The following is a 23,480-nucleotide window of genomic DNA, read 5'->3' on the forward strand; positions in this document are numbered from 1 at the left end:
TAAGTGGAGCTGGAGGTGGGCATGATAGCAAGAGCAGCAGGATTGGGGGATGGTGGTGGAGGGGAAATGAAATACTTACCAGGAGAAGAACACAATGCGTGTATATGTACGTGTGTGTATCCAGCACAATTTTCTTAAGCTGGAAGGCTTCCCAGTTAAGGTCAGTGCAGTATTAAAGGAGATGAATACTGAACCATAATTTTGACTCCCAATGGCTCGCATTCTGCTCTGCCTGCATACAGCAAAGGGAAGGGCCGTAGCTCAGTGGTAGAGCATCTGTTTTGCATGCAGACGGTCCCAGGTTCAGTCAAAGGAATCTTCAGGCAGTGCTAGGACAGACCCCTGTCTGAAACTCTGGAGGGTTGCTGCCCATCAGTGTAGACAATACTGAGCTGGATAGACCAGTGGCCTGACTCTGTATAAAGCAGCTTCTTATGTTCCTAAGATAAAGACACAGTCATACTATTACTTCCTCTGTCTCAGCGTCTGGAGAATGTAGAAAAAGATATGACCTTCTCCGTTGCACAAGTCCCACACCTGAAATCTGCAATAAGAGATTTGGCAATTCTGTTCCTTTGGCTTTCTAAATACTATCTACGTGATCAGAGGCACTATGCCTCTGAAAACCAATTGCTGGAGATAACACTGCGCTAGTTGGTGTAGCCAGAGGGATCTCGCATTGGGCACCCTCTAAAATATTTCCAATTACCTCAAGGTTGCTTTAACTGTGGTTTCTTCCTGCATGGAAATACACTTCTGGGCAGGACATTATGTGCAAACCTCATAATGATCCTGTACATGTCTTATTTTGTCATCTGTACATGTAGCTTACACATGCTGAGAAACCACCATCTTTGGCAGCTTCACAGCAGAAGTACCATTCATGTGGGAAACTCGTGTCTGAAGGTTCTGTCAGCCGTTTTAACGTTCAGTAAGATACGTATTTCAGATGGTATCCTCACCTCCACCCTGAATTTCCATAGCTTGTTTGTTTTAAAGGACACCCATTTTCTCTTGGAAACCAGCCATTCTCGGGAAGTCCCGAAGCCATGATGAAATTGTGAGAACACACACGCACACAGTTCTGCCAAGATACTTGGATCCCCAGAATGAATCTATTGACGACTGAAGCTCCAGTCTGCTTTTTCACTGTTTTTTTCTCCCCCAAGCTCTGAAAAGAAGCCATTGTCAGCTTTTCCTACCCTGGTATATGGGATTATGACATTTTAATTATGATGTTTTCATTCTATCCAAAAGTGCTTTATTGTGACCAGCAGGATTAAAGGCCAGAGGACAGGTTTGCTCTAGGAGGGTAAACAAAATCAGGATAATGTTTCCTGCCTAGCTCTTTTTCAGACACCTCTTTTCTTCTCCTAGGGTGGTGAAGGTTTCCATGGTTCTGATGTAGTTACAGTGTAATTAGAGCTAACCAGCTGCCTGTGAAATAACCAAGTCTGTTTATCTATGCAATCGGAAACAAGGCATTGTAAAGGGTAAATCATAAACAGATGGGCATGCTGTCCTGTGGGGTTTGAAAAGGGGAGGGAATGATGGGAGAAAGGAAGCTCTAGCAGGGTGGGCACAAGTCATGGATCTTATGATCTTGCTTAGAGTCAGACCCAGTGTAACTTTTTGCACCGTGGATGTCTGAAACTGTCATCTGTACAACTCACCTGCCAATAGCCCCTAAACCACAGTGGGCAGAGTACGGTAACAATATTTGTGTTTTCTTGCCATTGGCATCTGGTTGGCCACAGTGAGAGCAGAGCGTTTAAGTAGATGGGCTTTTGGCCCAATCCCGCAGGGCTCTTCTTATGTTCTTAATGTGTCTGTCTGAGATTTCGTTGTGATAACAACCCATTTACCTGACATTTTCCCATGCATGCAACCACTGGGATCATTCTAGGAGTCATGCTGCAGCTGCAAAAAAATATATTAGAACCAGCTCTAAACTGAATTATGAAAGGGATTATTAAAATCATGTTGCTTTCTCCACATGCATTCAGGAATGGCTTTTTAGTCTTGCAAGCTTAAATCATGGTTCTTGAAACCGTCTAGGCCGAACTGAAGTCAGCAATTTCAAATGCACAGTCTAACTTTCGGCCTCTTGTGGACTAAACTAAAGCTTAAATCATAGAACCTGAGGGAATCCTGTTCTTACAAACTCAGGGTCTGAAGTCAATCTCCTGAGTTTTAAGCACTTGACGTAGGCAATTTTGTTTTTCTCCTTGTGTAAGACAGAGATAATGTGTACTTTATAATTTTTAATTACATGAGCACAGAGAAGACTATTAATTATATTCATCTCTATCAAACACTTTTGAGCACCTCACACAAAGGTGTGATAGAGAAGTGAAGTGGCATTATAAGATGCAGTAAAGCTGAAAGTTACCACAAGAAATGCTTAATACTGCATTATGAAAATGAAGTTTCTCCTTGTCAAAGTAAATAGTAATTATCCTCTGTGATGGAGAGTTCTTGATTTTATTCCTGTTATTACAATTACTTGCCTTAATTCCCAGGAAATCTGATCTGGATGTACTGACATACTTGCCCTATGTAAATATAGCTATAGGAGGGCCCACAGCTCAGTCATAGAAGGCATACTTTCATGCGATGGATCTCAGGCTCAATGCCTGGCTGATTTTCTCAGTTACAGTCCCATTTTATGATCATTTCTATGGTGAACCAAATGATGGAGTCGCCTCGATAGGATCAGCTTACCAAAAGCTTTTTTGTGTATCAACATACAATTTTCCTATATTCTATAAAATATACTTTGACACTAAAATGTGACATGGGGACGTTTTCACTGTCACACAACCTCTTCCTTCGAAAGTAACAAAAGGTTTTCAAAATTCAGCACGTTAGCCAAGTTTTTGTGATCCAGTTATGAAACATGACAGCTTGATGTCAGCTTGAGAGGCACAAACTGCAGTTTCATTGACTGCATTCCGCACACACCAGCTTTTGTGCACATAACAGTGTGGGATAGTCAGTCCCCAGTTGAGGGGGCAGGTTTGTGCCCACATCCCCACCAGTGAAACTAATAGAGAAATCTGGACATTTGGGAACCTTTCAGGTCTATTGCAATGCCTCAAGTCCAGAAAGGAACTGGAAGTCCCAATACAGCCATAGTGACAAGCAGGCAGGCGAAGACTTGTGGATTAGCCAAGCCTAAATGAAGAAGTGCCCCGCTGAATGAGGTTCTCACAGTGGCCAATCAGATACTTATGGGAAGTCTACTACTAGCAGGATCTGGACAGGACTCTCCTCACTTTCGATTCCTGGCAACTGGGATTCAGAAGCATACTGCCTCTGACAGTGGAGGTTGAACATAGCCATTGTGGCTAGTTGCCATTGGTAGACTTATCCTCCTTGAATGACCTTGGTGTTTTGTTCTTGCCTAAACAACTGCATAGAAGCCTTTACCTATAGTTCCCAGACCGATTGCTCAGAACTGCCATTGTCATCTTCCTCATTGCTCCATAGACCCTCTCCGCAGTCCTTGCTCCTTTGTTCCCTTATGCCTGGCTCATAAACCTCCCACCTTGTCTGTCTCCCTGTTCTTTCCATCAGTGGCTCCAACTTGGGTAAGTTTTAGGATGGAACTGCATGCCCCAAAGACTATAAGGCTCCTACCTAAAACAGCAGTCCCTCCAGAACATCTGGAGGATGCCAGGTAGGTGAAGGCTGACATAACCCAACGTACCAAGTCAATAATAACAACTCACTTAAAATATATCAAAATTATGCAAACATAAAGCTTACCAATAGGTCAATAAACAATATCCCAAAATAGCCCCAGAGTTCCTCTGCTAGCTGCTCCCTTGTGACAGCTTCTGGGGCAGGAAGGTGGGGCTTGGGGAGTGAAAACAGCCATCCCCAGATGGCAGACAAAGAGTCTTCTCCCCATCTGTGGCAGCTGATGAGGTGAAACAAGAGCAGGAAGACACACAGCACATTGATGCCACTGGTGAGCCAATGTGGTGTGATGGTTAGTGCTGAACCAAGACCTGGGGGAACCAGATTCATATCCATATTCAGTCATATCCATGGGGCACTGCATGACTGTTGGGCAAGTGACTCGCTCTTGTTCTCTCTTTTGACCCAACTTATCTTCTGCTAATGTAGAATCTACACAGGGATTGTTGCAAGACAAATATTGGGAAGGTAAAAACTCCAATATTTCCTTGAGGAAGGGTGAGCTAAAACTAGGTTTAATATAAGGCACCTGGGAAAAGGACATAGCTCAGTAATGGAGCATTTGCCTTGCACGCAGAAGGTCCCAGGTTCAATCCCCAGCTTCTCCAGGTAGCATCTCCAACATCAGACAGGTAGTGTCTCCTGTATGAAACCCTAGAGAGCTTCTGCTCATCAGTGTAGACAGTACTGAGCTGGATGGAACAATGGCCTGACTTGGTATAAAGTAGCTTCCTGTGGCACTGACTAACTTGTAATATGTATTTCTGCCCTCAGCACCAGGCTGTCCTTGAGAGGTTGCCCTTGACAAAAGCCATGATGGCATGAGATAAACGTAACTCAATTCTATGTGAGGCAAATCTGTCCTGCAGTGCTGGCTATCTGTCGCAGTTCCATGCTAATTACTCTGTTCCAACATGTTTGACTCCTGTGCTGAGAAAGACGTTTAGGAAGTTCCATAAAATGAATAATCTTCATGCCTGTCTGTTGAGCCTTGATTTCTCATTCAGGCTCTGAATAGGTATTGGCAATATAGCAGGGCTATTGCCTGGCAGGGCTCTTAACACAAGCCTGCAGAAGAGATTCTCTGTCCAAGAGAGGGGGAGAGTCTGGAGCCTAAGCTGTACTGTACTTAACGGCAGAGGCTACACTCAGTTCCCACAAAACACTGTCCCTCTCTCCACTGCTTTCTGTCCTGCACAATAATTATGCCATATAACATCCTCCCCTGCAACTTTTATACTACTGCTTCTCCTGTAGAATCAAATCCATGTTTAGCTTCATCTTGCATGCATGTAGGATTACACTTTCCAAAGTCAGGAATAAACCCTCCATTCCCTGTTTAAAGCCAGACAACCGAGTGAGGGTGTACATTCCTGCATTGTGCATGGATGTGATGGGCATTCTCTTGCTGCTGCCTCCCTCGTCACATACGAAGCCTTGCAGAGGAACAACAACAACAAAAACTTGAAAGGGAACTCTGTTCAGAATCCACATGAATCTGTTGTGGGGGCATGAAAATTCACACTTGAGGAAATGAACATTTGATTAAACTAAACAAATGAGCCCCTTATATCCACAGACCTTAATTTAAACCATTGCCACCTCCTTGCTGCCAGTGCCAGCTGGAGGAGGAATGATTTACATTTATCATCTGACTTCTAAGTGATACCACAAATGTCTGCTGAGATGGTTGGGGGGCAAAGAGGAGAAGACTCTGTGTGTGTGTGTGTGTGTGTGTGTGTGTTGAAGATTCTTTGTTTCAATACATCTGTGGTAACTACTATTGAATAGTTCTATGGTAGGGAAGATCAAGTCCCAAATACAACTATAGTGCAGTCAATCAGTGTATTGCATTGCTTTTTCTGACCCAGGGTAGCTAAATATGTCAGCCTTTCCCAACCTGGTGCCCTCCAGATGTTTTGGGCTACAACTCTATCAGTCCCAAGTCCTTGACCATTGATCACGCTGATAGGGCTGATGGGATCTGTAATAACTTGAGACGATGATACCTTTGCAGATCATCTCTCCTGTTCCAGACCAAGACGATCTTTAAGATCTTCACTTGGTGACAATGTGGAAGTGGGTCTTCCTGGAGATAAGACCACCCTCTGGAATGCCCTCCCTCCAGTGGCTTATGATGCAGAGGCAGTATTAACCTTAGACTTTATCCACACTTTCCTGGATTCTTTGACGCTTACATTTTTAATTTTTGTTTTGTACATTGGTCAGTTTCATTTATGATGTATAGTTGTGTTTTTATCTTGTGTTTTTATCCCATTTTTAGGTAATTCTATTAAATGTCATTTGAATTTTTATTTTAGTTGTATTTTTATTGTAAACTGCTTAGAGGTTTTTATTATAGTAAGCAGAATGAAAACATTATAAATAAACAGTACAAAATATCTGGAGGGCAGCAGGTTGGGGAAGGCTGAAATATGTATACTTGATAGAGTAAGGCTGCAATTCTGCCCATAAAGAGGACTGTCAGCATGGGAAGTGCATGAATCCTTCCTTCATTTGACCAGCACAAATGGTGACAATGCTAATCAAAGCAGCTCTTGTAGTGCTCAATACAAATTGCACTCTGGCAATGCCGGAGATGAGATTCCTCTGAGCTAAGGGTGACTCACTCATTTGCATAGATCACATGATGGAAACCTTTGTCATGGCTAACTTTTACCATTTATTTCAATTAACATTATTTGGTGTGAGGCCATCATGGAAAGAATTTCATAATGAGCCATGTGAATAACTTAAGTTACAATTAATTTGTATGTATGTGAAAGATGTAAATCCAAAGCTGATATAGATGTTAAAGTGGTAACTTTACTTCTAAGCCAGGGGAGGGCAGACTCCAGGCTTGTCTGATCCACTGTGCTTTCTACTAGAACTCCAAGATCTACCAGCCAGAGCCAGGTGCAAAAGACACATAGTAAGAATTAAAGAATAGAGTGCCTCTGAGTGGAGAGTAGTTCAGTCCCAGAACTGAACTGATAAGAACATAAGAACATAAGAAGAGCCTGCTGAATCAGGCCAGTGGCCCATCTAGTCCAGCATCCTGTTCTCACAGTGGCCAACCAGGTGCCTGGGGGAAGCCCGCAAGCAGGACCCGAGTGCAAGAACACTCTCCCCTCCTGAGGCTTCCGGCAACTGGTTTTCAGAAGCATGCTGCCTCTGACTAGGGTGGCAGAGCACAGCCATCATGGCTAGTAGCCATTGATAGCCCTGTCCTCCATGAATTTGTCTAATCTTCTTTTAAAGCCGTCCAAGCTGGTGGCCATTACTGCATCTTGTGGGAGCAAATTCCATAGTTTAACTATGCGCTGAGTAAAGAAGTACTTCCTTTTGTCTGTCCTGAATCTTCCAACATTCAGCTTCTTTGAATGTCCACGAGTTCTAGTATTATGAGAGAGGGAGAAGAACTTTTCTCTATCCACTTTCTCAATGCCATGCATAATTTTATACACTTCTATCATGTCTCCTCTGACCCGCCTTTTCTCTAAACTAAAAAGCCCCAAATGCTGCAACCTTTCCTCGTAAGGGAGTCGCTCCATCCCCTTGATCGTTCTGGTTGCCCTCTTCTGAACCTTTTCCAACTCTAGAATATCCTTTTTGAGATGAGGCGACCAGAACTGTACACAGTATTCCAAATGTGGCCGCACCATAGATTTATACAATGGCATTATGATATCGGCTGTTTTATTTTCAATACCTTTCCTAATTATCGCTAGCATGGAATTTGCCTTTTTCACAGCTGCCGCACACTGGGTCGACATTTTCATCGTGCTGTCCACTACAACCCTGAGGTCTCTCTCCTGGTCGGTCACTGCCAGTTCAGACCTCATGAGCGTATATGTGAAATTAAGATTTTTTGCTCCAATATGCATAATTTTACACTTGTTTATATTGAATTGCATTTGCCATTTTTCAGCCCATTCACTCAGTTTGGAGAGGTCTTTTTGGAGCTCTTCGCAATCCCTTTTTGTTTTAACAACCCTGAACAATTTAGTGTCATCAGCAAACTTGGCCACTTCACTGCTCACTCCTAATTCTAGGTCATTAATGAACAAGTTGAAAAGTACAGGTCCCAATACCGATCCTTGAGGGACTCCACTTTCTACAGCCCTCCATTGGGAGAACTGTCCGTTTATTCCTACTCTCTGCTTTCTGCTTCTTAACCAATTTCTTATCCACAAGAGGACCTCTCCTCTTATTCCATGACTGCTAAGCTTCCTCAGAAGCCTTTGGTGAGGTACCTTGTCAAACGCTTTTTGAAAGTCTAAGTACACTATGTCCACTGGATCACCTCTATCTATATGCTTGTTGACACTCTCAAAGAATTCGAATAGGTTACTGAGACAGGACTTTCCCTTGCAGAAGCCATGCTGGCTCTGCTTCAGCAAGGCTTGTTCTTCTATGTGCGTAGTTAATCTAGCTTTAATAATACTTTCTACCAGTTTTCCAGGGACAGAAGTTAAGCTAACTGGCCTGTAATTTCCGGGATCCCCTCTGGATCCCTTTTTGAAGATTGGCATTACATTTGCCACTTTCCAGTCCTCAGGCACGGAGGAGGACCCAAGGGACAAGTTACATATTTTAGTTAGCAGATCAGCAATTTCACCTTTGAGTTCTTTGAGAACTCTCGGGTGGATGCCATCCGGGCCCGGTGATTTGTCAGTCCTTTCCTTTCTTGGTACTTTTCTTCATTTCAGCAACCTAACTTAGGTAAGGAAAAGTTGTTTTGTTGTGATTGTTAAACAATTTGGAGTCAGAAACCTTTGCAGACCTTCTGCAGATCATGCAGAGATCTACCAGTAGATCCTGATCTATCTTCTGCCCACTCCTCTTTTAGATTGTGGGTTGTTTTCAACCAAGGCCTACTCAGAGTAGACCCATTGAACTTAATGAATCTAAGTTAGTCCTGTCTGTTGACTTCAATACTCTGAGTAGGACTAGCATTGAATACCACCCTGTTAAATCTCTTTTTTAAGGATCTCTCAACTGAGTCCTCTAAATCTGACCAGTGGCTTGGAAATACAAAGATCTGGCAAATAAAACAAGGATTCAAGGTTATCTTTAATTTGGTTTTGCTCTTTAATATTTCTGTTTCTAACTATTTAACACTTTTCTTTTCTTTTTGAGGAATATTAAATAGATTGGCAAACACACAGTTGGCTTTTAAAGAGAGGGAGAACTCTCTGAAGATGGGGTAGTGGATGAGCAATAGGGCAATGGCCAGGCTGAGGAATGTTTTGCCCATACAAACAAAAGGGCCATCGTGATAGAATTGGCTGGTTGTTTAATAAGGTACTAACTCACATACTTAGAAACTCAAAGGTCGAAATAGAAATTTCCAGGTTTAAACTTCCTATCAAAATGAGCAATGCACCTACTGTTTTAAAAGTTTGCTTGCCCAAGCATTGTCAGTGGGTTTTTTTTACAGATCCTTTCAAACTGTAGGTTTGTGGATTCTTCATAATTTTACCTCAAGGCTAGAGATGTTTTCCACACACATGCATGGCACAGCCCTCCTGGGATTGTAATTCTTCAGAACACTGGTGGAGCAGTGGATGCTTCAATGCCTCTTCATGTAGAACAGACAAACAAAACAAAAAACCTCTCTTCATAAAGAAAAAAAAGTAGCAAGTCAAGGAGAAAGTTAGGCTAGAAACCTTCTCCTTCATGCACTACTTTTTCTTTAAGTAAGGAGCTTCTGAAATGGGAGAGAATTCAAAAATACAACAAGGCACCTGTGCTCTAAAGGGGTACAGTCTCAGGAGGACCATACCACATGCTTTTTCTGAATATTTACGTGTACTGGCTGATGATCATTATATTCAATGATACTCTTGGCTTCCACTTTTTAAACAGGACTTATTTATGTGATGAAGTTGAGCCTGTGCATTGCTCCTCTGGTTTTTGGGTGGACATTTTGGATCTATAATTACTATCTCAATGCAGTCTCTTTAAACATAAGACCTGGTTAAGGACACACAACAGATTTTGTGTGTGAATTCTGGCCAGAGTGCTCCTCTGCTTGTAATCCTTTAATTTATCGATAAGGTTATTGCAAAAGTTTGGAGTGAAGCATCTCTAATATTGCCCAACATTATCAGGTTTCCTTGACCTCTGTTGGCCTTATGAAATAGAGATGGATCTAGTTTTGTTAGTAGATTATCCTGTTCCTAGAAGCTGGCAAAGGTCAGCTGTCTAGGCTGCATTCTTTGCTCTCTCAATAACTTTGATCCGTGTGATCAAGAAATGTTCCCGGCCTTTTTGCTGACCCTGGCTGAAGTCAGAAGGAATGCATTTCAGAGAGGACAACAAGGTCAACATTGATCCTAAATACTCTCTTTTACATTGCAGGATTCTGTGGGTGTGTGATTATATCAAGCTTAGAGATTATTTACACACACTCTTCCTCACACACTTTCGCAACCACACTTTGCAACCTTTTAATATAATTATATAATGGTTATATAATGGTTAGAATCTTGGTCTAGGATTGGGGAGACTCAGGTTCAAGTCCTCATTCTGCTGTGAAGCTCACTGGGTAAGCTCAGCTCAGTCATTCTCTGTCCTCTGTCAGTCTCACAGGCTTGTGTAAGGATAGAATGGGTTGGGAGAGAATTGTGTGCAGCGGTCTGAGGATGGGACTAAAAATGTAACTTTAAAAAGTAAAGAAACAGTTACAGAGAATACACCAATACCTTGCACATTCTCCCTCTGTGTTCCTGGGCATGGTGTGGATGTGTAACTTATTATCTCCCCCTCAAATGGAAGGTTTGTGTACTTATGTTGTGGATACACCACAGTACCTAAAAGCAGATAGGAAAATGTGCATGATCATTACTCATGCATTACTTCATTTTCTGTCAGTTTCAGTTTCTCTGTCTTCTCTGTCATTTTTCTAGTCTTGAGTTCTCTGCACTTCCAGGTCAGTTTATTTTTTTTTAAAGAAATCATGAAAATTCACCAGCATTTTAGTGCAAGTTATATCTCATAATATATATGCTTGTATGCCGTATTGCATAATATACACATTTTTGCAAAGCAGTCCCCTAAAATAATACATTTTTGCATGCTATTTTCATGAATATATGCATTTTTATGGACACTTTTTATGCCCTATTGTATGCATTTTTTTATACATTACTTGGCTGGAGAACTGCACTGCGAAATGCAGAGAAGAGTGAATTCCAAAGGATGGCTGGGCTTCATTTCTCACATTGTTTAATAAAATGCAAATTAGGTAGATTCACCTTTAAATGGGAATGCAGTCGAATTTCTCCATATCCCTAGAAGCAAATCGTATTCAAAAACCATTGCCAGATGAAGTCAAAAGATGGAGTCCCAATGGCTCCCTATCTTTATCATTATCCATTCCTGATCCTGGTGGCAAAAATCCTACACAAGTCAGTGCTGACTTTGTTGCCTCTTTCTTCTCTCCCGGGACCAGGACCGCTTCTCCTCTGTACTTTTTGTTGAGAAATACAGTGTAAGAAGAGATCAATCTAATATGCATCAAAACCAAAGTCAAAGCTGTTTGGTTCATTTGATTAAGCTGTTGACACCCCAAACCTTAGAATGTTTAGCTTATCTGAGCGTAAGGTATCTTGTAGCAGTTTATTCTATGCAAATTTTTAGGAGAGCCTGCTTGAATTCAAAGCACTCTGCTTGATTCGTCAAGGTCTCACCTACAGTTTTGCTGCCCTCACCTGGTAAGACTGAGCAACAGGCCGTTGCAGCAATTTCCCTAAAGAAGAAAGGAAATTATTTGTATGCCTTTGAGCCTTTCCCAGGGGAAAAGTGGGCAGTAATAGATCAGAATGAAGTGCTACAACAACATGAGGGAGTTCTAAAGGGGAAGGGGGAACCATGCCACCCACATTCTTTAATAATTGTAGAGCAGGAGTCATGGGAGTTCTGAGAATACATAAGAAACAGGAACATAGGAAGCTACTTTTTACTGAGTCAGACCAATTGGTCCATTTAGCTCAGTACTGTCTACACTGACTGTCAGCGATGCTCCAGGGTTGCAGGCAGAGGTCTTTCCCAGCCCTACCCAGAGATGCCAGGGATTGAAACTAGGGCAATCTGCTAGATGCTCTGCCACTAAGCTATGGCTCTTCCCCAACTGAATGATATTTTAATGCCAAAGGTGGAAACTCCAAATAATACTCATACCCCATCCACATTCACTACTCAAGACAGGACACGAATGTCATAGTGATGCTGTGATCTTCAAAATATATTGTTCATTTTTCTGATTTGTAGCCCAGCCTTTCTCCCATAAATTCAGGGGTCGAATGCATGATGGTGTGGGATTCACCACCTTGTGAGATAAATTAGGTTGAGAGATAGTGACTAGCCCAACGTCATCCTGGGAGGCTCATAGCTGAGAAGGGACTTAACCCCAAGTCTCTTCACTCCAAATCCTACACTCTTGCTACTATACCACCCTGAATAGAAATTTAATGAGGACTTCTTATTCTAAATACTTTTTAGTCATTAGAGGGGGCCTTGCTTCATGTCCTGTTGCCATTTATATTTTATTTATAGTGATTTATTTTTAGTGATCTGTAAGCTGCTCTAGGATCTTTTTTTTTTGGCAGAAGAGCAGAATAAAAATTATTTTGAATGAATGAATGAACTCATACATATCATTTTTATGCCACCTTAGGGGACACAGCCCACTTAAGGCAGCTCCCAATATCAAACTAGTATAAAAACACTGTGCACACAACAGTCTATCATTAACAAAGGAAAGAGCATTAATAATGATCTAAAAAAAGAATTTAAAACATAGGCCAACTAAAAGCATGCCACAAGCTGATATATCTCCCTATGGCAATTAATGGAGCTATACTGCTCCATAAAAAAGGAGGTTCAAAAAAGAAGGTATTTGAAAGCCCTCTTGAACACTTGGAAGCTAATTCACACCTCTGTGGGAACAGAGATCTGCAATCTGAAGCCACAACAGAAAAGGCTATTTGTTGTGTGAGAAGATACACAAATAGGACCTTCCTTGTAGTGGTACGCAGACATTTGAAAACTGCTCGTTGTGTGTGTGTGTGTGTGTGTCTGTGTGTAACCCAGTTGATTGACTCTCTTATTCATGCACACGTGCATACACACACACACACACACACACACACACACACACACACACACACCTTTCATTTTTAGGCATCATGTAAAAACAATAACCGACAGTAAAAACAAACGAGAACCTGATTACTTCCATTTACAAAATATTACTTCAGATTACTTCAAATTATGATGAAACATGCATCTAAATAGTATTTTGTTTTGTTATTATTTAGTGAGTGAGTGATGCTGTTTTATCAGTACTTCACATATTTATTTATTTACATATAAAATGTCATCAGGATCCTTCTCGCAGAACAGTTGGTGGTAGAAAGTTCCTGTGGGTGGGGCAGTGGAGCAGGCTCAGGGATGGTCTTTGCCTCTGTCCCACCCTTTCCTGGAATCCTTCCCACGGGATTAGGGCTGTCCAGAGTCCCATGTCCAGTTTAAGGTTAAAGAAGCATAAGAAGGGACAGCAGAGATACTGAAGTTGCCCATCAGCAGTTAGCAGGCAGGTGCACAGGCTACCTGGTTGCAGCGTTCCCCAGTCTGATGATATGTATAGTATTTTTCTAGATTAAATCCACTATTTCTAAATTTGCATCTATACATACAATTTCTTATGCACACATTTTATGCAAATCTTTTTTTCTTTTTGGCAATGCTATTTTGCTTTGTTATTATGTGGAAGACTGTGGTACATGGCCCTGGAGGGTGGGGGTGGGGCAGAAAGTCCATCTGGAGCAGGCTCGGAGATGGTCCTCTGCATCTTTATGACGGTCCTTTATGAGGGTCCTTAGCCTCCTTAAGTATCCCACTGGAGACTGAAAAGTAGATATATAAGACATGAAATGATGCCCACCACCTTTTACAGGGTGTTCCTGACTACCAGAACATACATGAGGTTCCGTACCTCGATATGGTGATAGCAGAGGCTCTGCGCATGTATCCACCAGCATTCAGGTTAGTACAAACAGTAGAAATACCTCTTTCAGAAGCATATTTTCTCCTACCTGCTTAGTCCAGTACTCATTATTCATAATCTGGCAGAGTTGCTGGATTGTTTGTTTGATTTCAGCCTTGTCATTTGATTGCCAAAGCAGATTCTATAAAGTAATACAATGTAACAACATCAAAGCTCTTCGGCCCCCTCCAATACTTGCCATTACTCTGGGATTGGAGGAATGGGTGCAGCAGCAGAGAGGAGACAGAGCAGAGCCCTCAGAACGAGAGAGGTCTTCAAAGCAAGCACTGGGGGCCACAGATGCTCCTTCGGAACGCTACAGGGTTGTGATGCTATGACCACACACTCTTTGCTGAGGCCAACATTTATTTCTTTTCACTTTCTTATTAGAAATAAGTCTGCGTCTGTGTTAGAATTGCTTTTAATATGTTTTCTTTAATAATATGTTTTTAACCCTTTAAAAAAAAATGTTTTTAAAGCTTTTAAAAAAAATGTTTTTAACGTTGCTTTGTTTTAACGTATTTTAAGGTCTTTTTATGATGTTTTAAAGTGTTTTTAGCGTTTCTGTTTGCCACCCTGGGCTCCTGCTGGGAGGAAGGGCGGGATAGAAATCAAATAATAAATAAATAAATAAAATAAAAATGCCTACCATGCCTTTTTACCAGCAGGTGGCCCAGGCTGCTTACATTTGATTGTGAAACAATGCAAGGATAAACTTTCCAAACAGATTGAAACAAAACAACCTAAAAATATCAACAGATCAAACAGCAGCAACAAGCAGCAATGAAAAATAGAAAAGGCAGGTCCATATTATCCGATATGAAAAACTTGGGTAAATAGGACAGCTTTAACCTGGTTTGTTGGTGTCAGGTGAATATGGTTGGGGAGAGGCCAGAGAAAGCCTGGCTCTGGTGAGGAGGTGGCATTAAAGGGAGCAGCACCTGCTGCAGGGCCTCCTCTGAGGATCTTAGCTTATTATTATTATTATTATTATTAAAATTTATATCCCACCCGTCCTCCTGGAAGGAGCCCAGAGTGGCAAATGGGACAAAACAATGTACATGAAACGAAACAATGCTTTGGATGACTTTTGCAGCAGGCCCTTTAGAGATTTTTAGGTTAAAACTATGGTTGAACCAAAATGGCGCCCTAATTCTCCTGCCATATTCAGAGGTGGCAAAATGGGGGGGGTTGGGGATTTCCAGGGGTAGGGTGGGCAGAACCCCTCCCCCCACCTGTCCCGAGAATGCACTTACAACTGATGCTATATGGTGACTGTTTTTTTTTTAATCCAAAACTTCCCACAAGAACAATGCAATGCAGTCATGTAGCATCATTCTAGGTGAATTCTAGGAGGAAAAAAATGGCACCCACCAGCTGCCCCGAACAGCATGGCTGTTGTGGGCAATTTGTGGCCTCATCCCCCCCCCCAGTTTCACTCTCTGCTCTTTCTCTTACCCCCCCCTCCCGTGCCCCACAGATTTCAAGTGGATAGTTCTATTTGTTTCAGCCTTAGTTAAAGTCAGCACTTCGAAGTATGCCAAGAAACAAACAAGAAGCCAATGGAAGATTTTTAAGTGGCATCAAAATATGCTCACTACAGCAGGTTGCCCAGCTAAATGACCTGGCAGCCGTATTCTTGAAGCACCTTTCTCTCTGTGTTTGGACTTTTCAGTGATCCTAGCCATGCTTCTCTTATTCAAAGCATCCCATCCATCAAGGGTTACATGTAGAGGCTTCTCCAAGTGCCTCTTCCCTGTGCTTTTGTTTTTGCATTTTTGAAAATGCATGTTTTGCTCTTGTAGGTTCACCCGGGAAGCAGAAAAAGACTGCTTAGTCTTGAAACAACATATACCTGCTGGTGCCATAATAGAAATTGCTGTTGGACATCTCCATTACAATCCAAAGATCTGGCCAGAACCTGAGAAGTTTGTTCCTGAGAGGTATGTGGACAGCTGCTTTTCCTTTCATCAGACCCAGTAAAATCAAATGCAATTTGCCACATAGCTGATAGCGAAAGGAAGGAAACTGACTTGTGAAACAGATAGAAACAGCTCACTTGGTGGACCTTGCTTTTGTCCACTAGTTCTTTGGCAAAATCTAGGATGGTAACTTCTCATTATGTGTCCAGCAGGCTCCGGGCATGTTCACTCAAGCAGTTCATCTGATGGTCCAGTTTCTTTCAGTGCAATCCTATATACCGGGGTTGTGAACCTCAGGCCTGGGGGCCAAATGTGGCCCTTCAGGCCTCTCTCTCCCTGGCTCTTGGGACTCTCCCCAGGCCACACCCCTCACCAGCCTTCCTTCACACCCTACTTGAGTATTTTTGGCCAAATGGAATGTGTCCTTGAATTCTGATAACAACTCTTGCTTGCCTGGAAGGAGGATAGAAAGGGTCTGTAGAAACTAGCTTACTGTACATTTACATTCAGGGCTCTACCTGTTTTGGCCTCTGGCTCCGCCCACCACTGGCATATAGCTCCCAGAAGGTTGCCCAGAGGGGAATGCAGCCCCCTGCCCATCATACACATCTACTCAAAAGTAAGACTTATTAAGCTCAATGGGACTTAATCCCAGGTAAGTATGCATAGGATTGCAGCCTTAATGCACTTTTACTCCTGCATTATTCCCATTGAAATTGAGTTTACATGCTGCTGTTATGACACAGACATCCATGCAGAGACTCGCCCTGCAACACAGAGAGCTGGTTGGCACTTTGTATTTCTGCACAGGATGGAAGCACTGCAGTGCAAAACACATTTTTTTCATACTTTTGCTTTCACTGTCAGTGACTGCCATACGAATCCGGAAATGACTGTCCTACGTACTAGCCAAATGACGTGCATATTCCCAGAGGGTTTTTTTTGTAACTACATGATAGTTTCTCATAATAGGTGTTCCTCTAGTCCAGGGATACAGAGCCTGCTGTCCTCCAGATGATATTGGACTGGAACTCCCATCAGCTCCATCCAGCATGTCCAGTGGTCAGGGATGATGGGAACTGCATCCCAACAGCATCTCAAGGGCCACAGGTTCTCCATCCCTGCTTTGTTTCTCACTTTCTCTTGGCAGGAGAGGCATCATGGTACCCAATGTGCCATTAGTGCAATCCAACATTGTCTCCAAATTCTTCTGAACTAGAAAGATACCTGTTTGCCAGGGGCATTGCTAGGTACTTAAAAGACTCAGGGCACGGGGCCACGACACAAATGTGTGTTTGCTAATTTACACAGAGAGATGCAAATGTAGCCTGTCAGGGCTTACTCTGGGCTATTGGGTGCTAACAGAATTTTCTGGGCCCAGCATACCGTGTGTAGATTGCGCTCTCCATTCCACCCTCAGTCTCTTAGCAAAAGTGCTGCCTATGTGTATATTGAAATGAAAAAGAAGAAAAAGTGCCCCTGGGCAAATTAAGGTGCCTTGCGCTTTCACTGTCACTTTGCACTTTGTAGTGTGCCCAATCACCCTTTGAGCAAAGTAAAAATACAATTGGTTCTTAAATCTTCTTACCTCACAGGTTTACAGCTGAGGCCAAGCAGCAGCGTCCCCCCTTCTCTTACCTCCCCTTTGGGGCCGGCCCTCGCGGGTGCATTGGCACACAACTGGCTTTGATGGAAATAAAGATAACGTTTCTAAGAATCTTGCAAAAGTTCAAGTTCAAAGCCTGCTCCAAAACTGAGGTTTGTGTCTGTATTGATTCTTGGAACTGTGTTTCTCTGCTCAGTGTAATAATATAATCAGGAAACTTTGTTTTCTTTTGTTTTTCCAAAGCTCCTGTAAAAAGGAGTTTTTAAGCTGGTCCTCAATACTGTTCTGTGGGTCTATAGCCAGTGTTTTAAAAGCAGGAGGGTTGGCACCCCATATATAAGAATGTAAGGATTCTGCAAGATCAAACCAGAGATCTATCTAGTTGAGAATCCTGTTTCCTACAGTGACCAACCAGATGCCAATGGGAAGCCCACAAGCAGGACACAAGCACTACAGGGTTTATTATTACAATTATATCCCACCTTTCCTCCAAAGAGCTCAAGGTGGTGTAGATGGTTCTCCCTCTCCTCATTTCATCCCCACAACAACCCTGTGTGTTAGGTTAGGCTGAGAGAGCGTAATTGGTCCAAGGTCACCTACCGAGCAACCTGAGGCTGCATTCACACCTTACAGTACATTTATTCCACTGTTGTTCCACTTTGAACAGTCATGGCTTCCCCCAAAGAAATTTGGGGACAGGTAGTTTGTGAAGGGTGCTGAGAGTTGTTAAGAAACCCCTATTCCCCTCATGGAGCTACAATTTTCAGAGTCGTTTAACAACCAATCCCTCTAGGGAGGTCTGGGAATTGTAGCTCTGTGAGGGAAATTCTGGCCAGGTCCATTTGCCTCACTCACACGTTAACTGAAGAGTGGACCCTCAAACACACCTAACACAAACCCTGCCACAGCACATCACAAGGGAAGATTGGTTGTTAACTAATCTTTCTGCTATTACTGGTCTTCTGATTAGGAAAGCCCCGAGAAGCCCCCAAGGAATCTTGGGCTTCTCCTTCTCCAGCACATGGTTTCACAACCACAGTTGTAGCCTCATCACACCTAGAGATGTAAAATTTCCAGAAATTTTGAAGCCATAGAAAAAAATTTGTTTTTCTGGGGGGTTTTCAGAAAAAAACAAATTTTCAGAAAAATTGAAAAAATGCAATATTAGCACTTTTTACAGATTGAAAGTCACTTTGTTACTCCAGGAACAAAAAATGTAATTATGTACAAGTTGGTTTGGCATAAAATTATCACATTTGGTATATTAAAAGTACATTTTATTCAAACATTTATTACAAATTGAATTTACTTTTTTAATTTTTAATTTGTTTGGTAACAACTGGATCTACAGGATCCTGAACTGTAAGGAACCTCTTTCATTTTGCCAGTTTATGAGGAGCAGGCAAAAAACAATTTTTAAAAAAACAGAAGAAACCATCAATGTTAAGAACAAAGAAAATTATTTATGTCTCCGCTTGTCCTCCACAGTGTCAAGCAGACAAAGCATCCATTCCCATAAAAAGAACTGAGAAAAAGGGAGGGCAAGATTCAATGAAACATTTTATTCATCATACTAAAACAAAACTTTCCATAATCCATTTTTCTTCATTTTTTCAAAAACAAAAATGGCTTCGGGGGAAAACAGGGAAAAAACTGTTTTTTTCTGAGTTTTTCCAGGGGTTTTCCTGGCCTTCACATCTCTAATCACAACACAATATATTGAACCAGATCCACTACTGTCTACTTTGATTGGCAGCCGCTCTGCAGTGTCTCAGACTGGTAGCTTTCCCAGTGCTGCTGCCTAGGAGCCCTCAGGTGAATGGACCAGAGATTGAACTTGGGATCATGTGCATGTAGAGCTATCCTCCATTCCTATGCTACATTAACGGAATTTATTTACTTTAGTTGCAAGAATATAGGGACAAGTGCTATCCTATAGCCAACTGCAACAAGAAAGCACAGAAATAAGGTGGCACAAAGTGTTCTGTTTAGACTAATATACAGACATCCTAGGAATTGATCTTGTAATTTTATTATTGTATATGTTTCTATGTTTGCCGCCCAGAGAGCTGTTTGCTAGTCGGGCGGGATATAAGCTGAATAAAATAAAATAATAAAAATAAAAATGTGTGCAGGAAAGGCAGTCAGTTGATTTGGTATTTTGAGTAAATAGTTGTGAATTTATATTGGTAGATGTAGAACGTTTGCATGCCTTGACAACGACATGCACCTCCTCTGGAGACCTGCCTCACATTTAGTGAACAATAGTTTAGGGCACGTTATAACTTGATTTGTGTTTTGTTTCTGCGCCCCTTGTCCAGATTCCTTTGCAGCTGATGTCTCAAGCAACACTAGGACCACAGAATGGAGTCTGCATCAAGATAGTTTCTCGATAGAGCAAAACAGCCAGCACTCTCCCTCTGCCTTCCAAGGAGATGACCGCTTGCTGTGTGATGTATTTCCACTGTATTGCAAACTATGTGCTGGAACAGACTTTGCATTTTTACCTTCTTGGAAATTATTTTGGAATTTGTTTCTCAAAATCTAGCTGGGCCAGGAAAGGTCTGTGTCCCTTAATGCAGCCTTGTACTTTAACACTCGCCTAGAAGCCATAGTTGACAAGAAATCCCATGTGGGCAAGTGAGCAGCCTGGGAATGAGAGAGGAGCAATGGGAGGGAGGGAGCAGCAATCTGGCCCTCTTACACAAGGTCATTTGATAAAAGGCAATTTTTAAACTAGCCTGTTAAGAGGCCAGTAACCTGCATTCTGTGCTGGCTGTGGGGATGAGGGCTTCCTCGGGCAAGCTAATTTTAAAAACAGGCTAGTAATTTTTGTGGGCTTATCTGCAAGGCTGCCTTAAGGAATAAACATGGCAAACTTGGGAATCCCAGTTAGCAAGAAGCCAACGTCCCCATTGCAAACCCTGCCATTGAGAGCCAGTTCATACATGCAACAAAACAGAAGTGGTGCAAGAGATTTGCAATTCTTGCTCCACTTCTGTTGCAAGATGGACTTGGGTGTGTCAGGTCCAATTAGCTTCTGTTATTACTTCTACTTATTCTTTTAGTTTAAATGGCTCTTGAGTTGTGCTGTGGTGTTGATGAGGCAACTTCTCATCGTCTAGTAGCAGCAGCAAAGTCATTTTTCCTTCCTTTAGTACAAAACCAGGAACTTGAGAGCTTAAAAAAGTAACATCCTTGCATTTCCTTGGAAGAGAATTTGTTATAATTACAAAAAATCTTAGGATGCTGAATTCCACAACCCAGCCCAATTCCTGCAATTCTGCAAGGGAACCCCGGACCAAAAAGAGAAACAAAATCTCAAATGGGAGCTCAGAAACAAACATTATATAAACATGGCTTATACTTGACAGAGTCTTGGGCTGCAATCTTAACCCCGCTTACCTAGAAATAAGCCCCATTGTAGTCAATAGGACTTACTTCTGAGTAGACATAGCTAGGATTGCACTGTTGATCTATTTAATAGCAACAACGAGAACAGATAAATTCTCCAGGTGTTAAAACAAGACTTTTGCCCAATGTCAGGGATATTACGTTATTGTCAGTTTTCATTTCTGAGCCACCTCCCCCTGTACTTTTTCTGCTCTTTGGTGCTCATCATCATCATCATATCCTCTTCATCTTCAGTACATTCAGCTTTAATTATAGATACCATCAGCCAAAGATGTGGCTTGTTGTTCTTGAATCTGCATATAAAATTCTGCCCTGCTAATATCTTTTTCAGCCCTTCCCACCAAAGCACAACTCAGGTTTCAATTCCTGCTGCTCATTCTTCTCACTCCCATTTTAGGTTTCGCATCCACGTTTGTCTCATCCATGCTCCTCTCTCATTAGTTTTATATATCCCTGCTAAACCAGCCTTTCCCCACAAGGTGTTCTCCAGTTATTTTGGGTTGCCACTCCCATCAGCCTCAGCCAGCATTGGCTGAGGCTAATGGGACCTGTAGTCCAAAATAGCTGGAAAACAAGTATATTGAACCAGATCCACTACTGTCTACTTCGATTGGCAGCCGCTCTGCAGTGTCTCAGACTGGTAGCTTTCCCGGTGCTGCTGCCTAGGAGCTCTCAGGTGAATGGACCAGAGATTGAACTTGGGACCACGTGCATGTAGAGCTATGCTCCATTCCTATGCTACATTAACGGAATGTATTTACTTTAGTTGCAAGAATATAGGGACAAGTGCTATCCTATAGCCAACTGCAACAAGAAAGCACAGAAATAAGGTGGCACAAAGTGTTCTGTTTAGACTAATTTACAGACATCCTAGGAAAATGTGTGCAGGAAAGGCGGTCAGTTGATTCGGTATTTTGAGTAAATAGTTGTGAATTTATATTGGCACTGGGTAGCAAGAAGGCTACAGCTTCTTCTTGTTCTCCAGGATTAGAAAGGTTTAATGGATTTGGTTGTCTCCAGGGTGAACAGGCCACTTTAGAAATGACAGAGGCAGCTAGCAACTGCAAAATTGTAGCCATTTTGTAACCAAGAAAACACCCCAAATTAAACATTTTCATTCTCCTCATGGCAGGTGTTTCGACATGCTATAATTTGAGACCTCAAGTAAATTGGGTTACTGTTGTAAAATACGTAAAGGGAAAGCTAAAGAAATTACAATGCAATCGTAATCATGTCTACTCGGCCCTGCAGTGAAGTCTTACTGAATTCAATGGAGTTTTCTCCCAGGTAAGTGGAGTTAGGATTGCGGCCTTAGGACAGAAGACAGAGGAACTTCAGAGGGGTGCTTTTTAAACCAAGCCATCAAAAGTGCACTTTTAAGATAACACCTTCCAGTTTTCATAGTCAACCTGCAGCTTAACCATTTATAAAGTGAGTGTTCGCCTCATGTTGCTTTGGCAGCTATCACTGTATAAAGTTTGCAAAACATGGCAATTTACCAATTAATAGTGTTATTTTGTGAATATTAACTGGTTACAGACTTATCTAGGATTTGGAAGACATTCATTAGCTTTTTCCCCTATAAGGCTGTCACATGAGCTGTGTGGGAATGCGCATAAAGCTTTTTAAGTCAGACCAATGGCCAAACAATTCGAAGACCTGCAGGTCCCCAGTGTTTCAAGTGGGAGCCTCTCACAGTCGAGACACCAGGGATTGGACCTGGGATCTTGCACATACCAGAAATGTGTTCTATTACTGAGCTATGGACTTTTCTCAGGAACAGGCAACTTGATTAAACTGAAGTCTTGGGATGTTAACCAGTTACGATTCCAGCCCTCAAAACTTTCCCTTAGAATTGATTTCTGTAGCAAACAACTTGAACTTACCTTTCAAGTAAATTCAGATTTTGTTTACTGCCCAGTGAAAAGCAAAAGAAAACAACAAATACTTTATCTGAAAATATATCCGCTGTGCTTGTGATAAAGTGCAGGGGTGAAATCTGATGCCACACAAGTGGATTTTTGCTTGTGGAACAGAATTTCTCCTTCCCTCCGCGCTTCCCACATGCTCTGAAGAGTCTCGATGCAGACATGGCAAGTGCCAAAACAACTTCAGAAAGTGTTATTCGTTTTAGGGCTAGCAGAACTCTGCTATCCAACTTTACATTCCCGTTAAGAGCTCAGGGAAAAGAATAGAGTTAAAATATAGATGTTTTCAGGATTTGTGGTGTTTTGACTGACATTTCCTCAACATAAAATGCTTTTCAGAAGGATTTGAAAGCAGAATTTGCCAGCAAGCAAAACAGAAAATCTGCTGCTGTGATTGAGTGATTAATATAGTTGCTATGATTAGAATGTAGCATCTTCAAGGAATTCTTATTTTGTCTCAATTGTAAACTGCATTTTTAAAAATAATTGGGGGAAGGGATTGTGCTTCACAGATGACTAAAATACTTAGTAAACAAGCATTTTAAACTCCTATTATCAAATGTGAAGTATTTGTATTATATTTGATTCTATGGTGGTTGTTTTTTTGCACTTTCAAAATAAAGTTATTTTGAAAGAGTTTATTTCTAGACCCTTAGGTCAATGGCAGAGATTCATGCTGCACCTATGTTCAGTCTATGTCAGCCTCCATTCATCCATGCTTCAGATGACTGACAGAGGCTCAACGAGACAGCAACCGAGCATGCTGGGGAAAAAAAAATCTAACAGTGCGTTTTTCCAAGGCTGCTGCTCATACTTGTTACCTCATGCTTGAATTTGGAAGTTTTTCTGTG

The 23,480-nt window shown here is 41.9% G+C and overlaps 1 protein-coding gene across 4 annotated transcripts in view; it reads left to right on the plus strand.

Annotated features, from left to right (window-relative positions):
* The window catches only part of TBXAS1 (thromboxane A synthase 1), a 387,815-nt gene extending 364,545 nt beyond the window's left edge, over window positions 1-23,270 (plus strand). For all 4 annotated transcript variants that reach the window (XM_061638833.1, XM_061638829.1, XM_061638831.1 and 1 more), the window contains 4 exons: window positions 13,670-13,758; window positions 15,565-15,702; window positions 17,277-17,439; window positions 19,609-23,270. In XM_061638833.1, coding sequence (XP_061494817.1) covers window positions 13,670-13,758; window positions 15,565-15,702; window positions 17,277-17,439; window positions 19,609-19,683 — 465 coding nt within the window. In that variant the 3' untranslated portion in view covers window positions 19,684-23,270. The remainder of the gene's footprint in view (window positions 1-13,669; window positions 13,759-15,564; window positions 15,703-17,276; window positions 17,440-19,608) is intronic.
* Window positions 23,271-23,480: the final 210 nt, after the last annotated feature.

The sequence above is a fragment of the Rhineura floridana genome, chromosome 8 (genome assembly GCF_030035675.1).
Source record: "Rhineura floridana isolate rRhiFlo1 chromosome 8, rRhiFlo1.hap2, whole genome shotgun sequence".
NCBI classification, from domain to species: domain Eukaryota; kingdom Metazoa; phylum Chordata; class Lepidosauria; order Squamata; family Rhineuridae; genus Rhineura; species Rhineura floridana.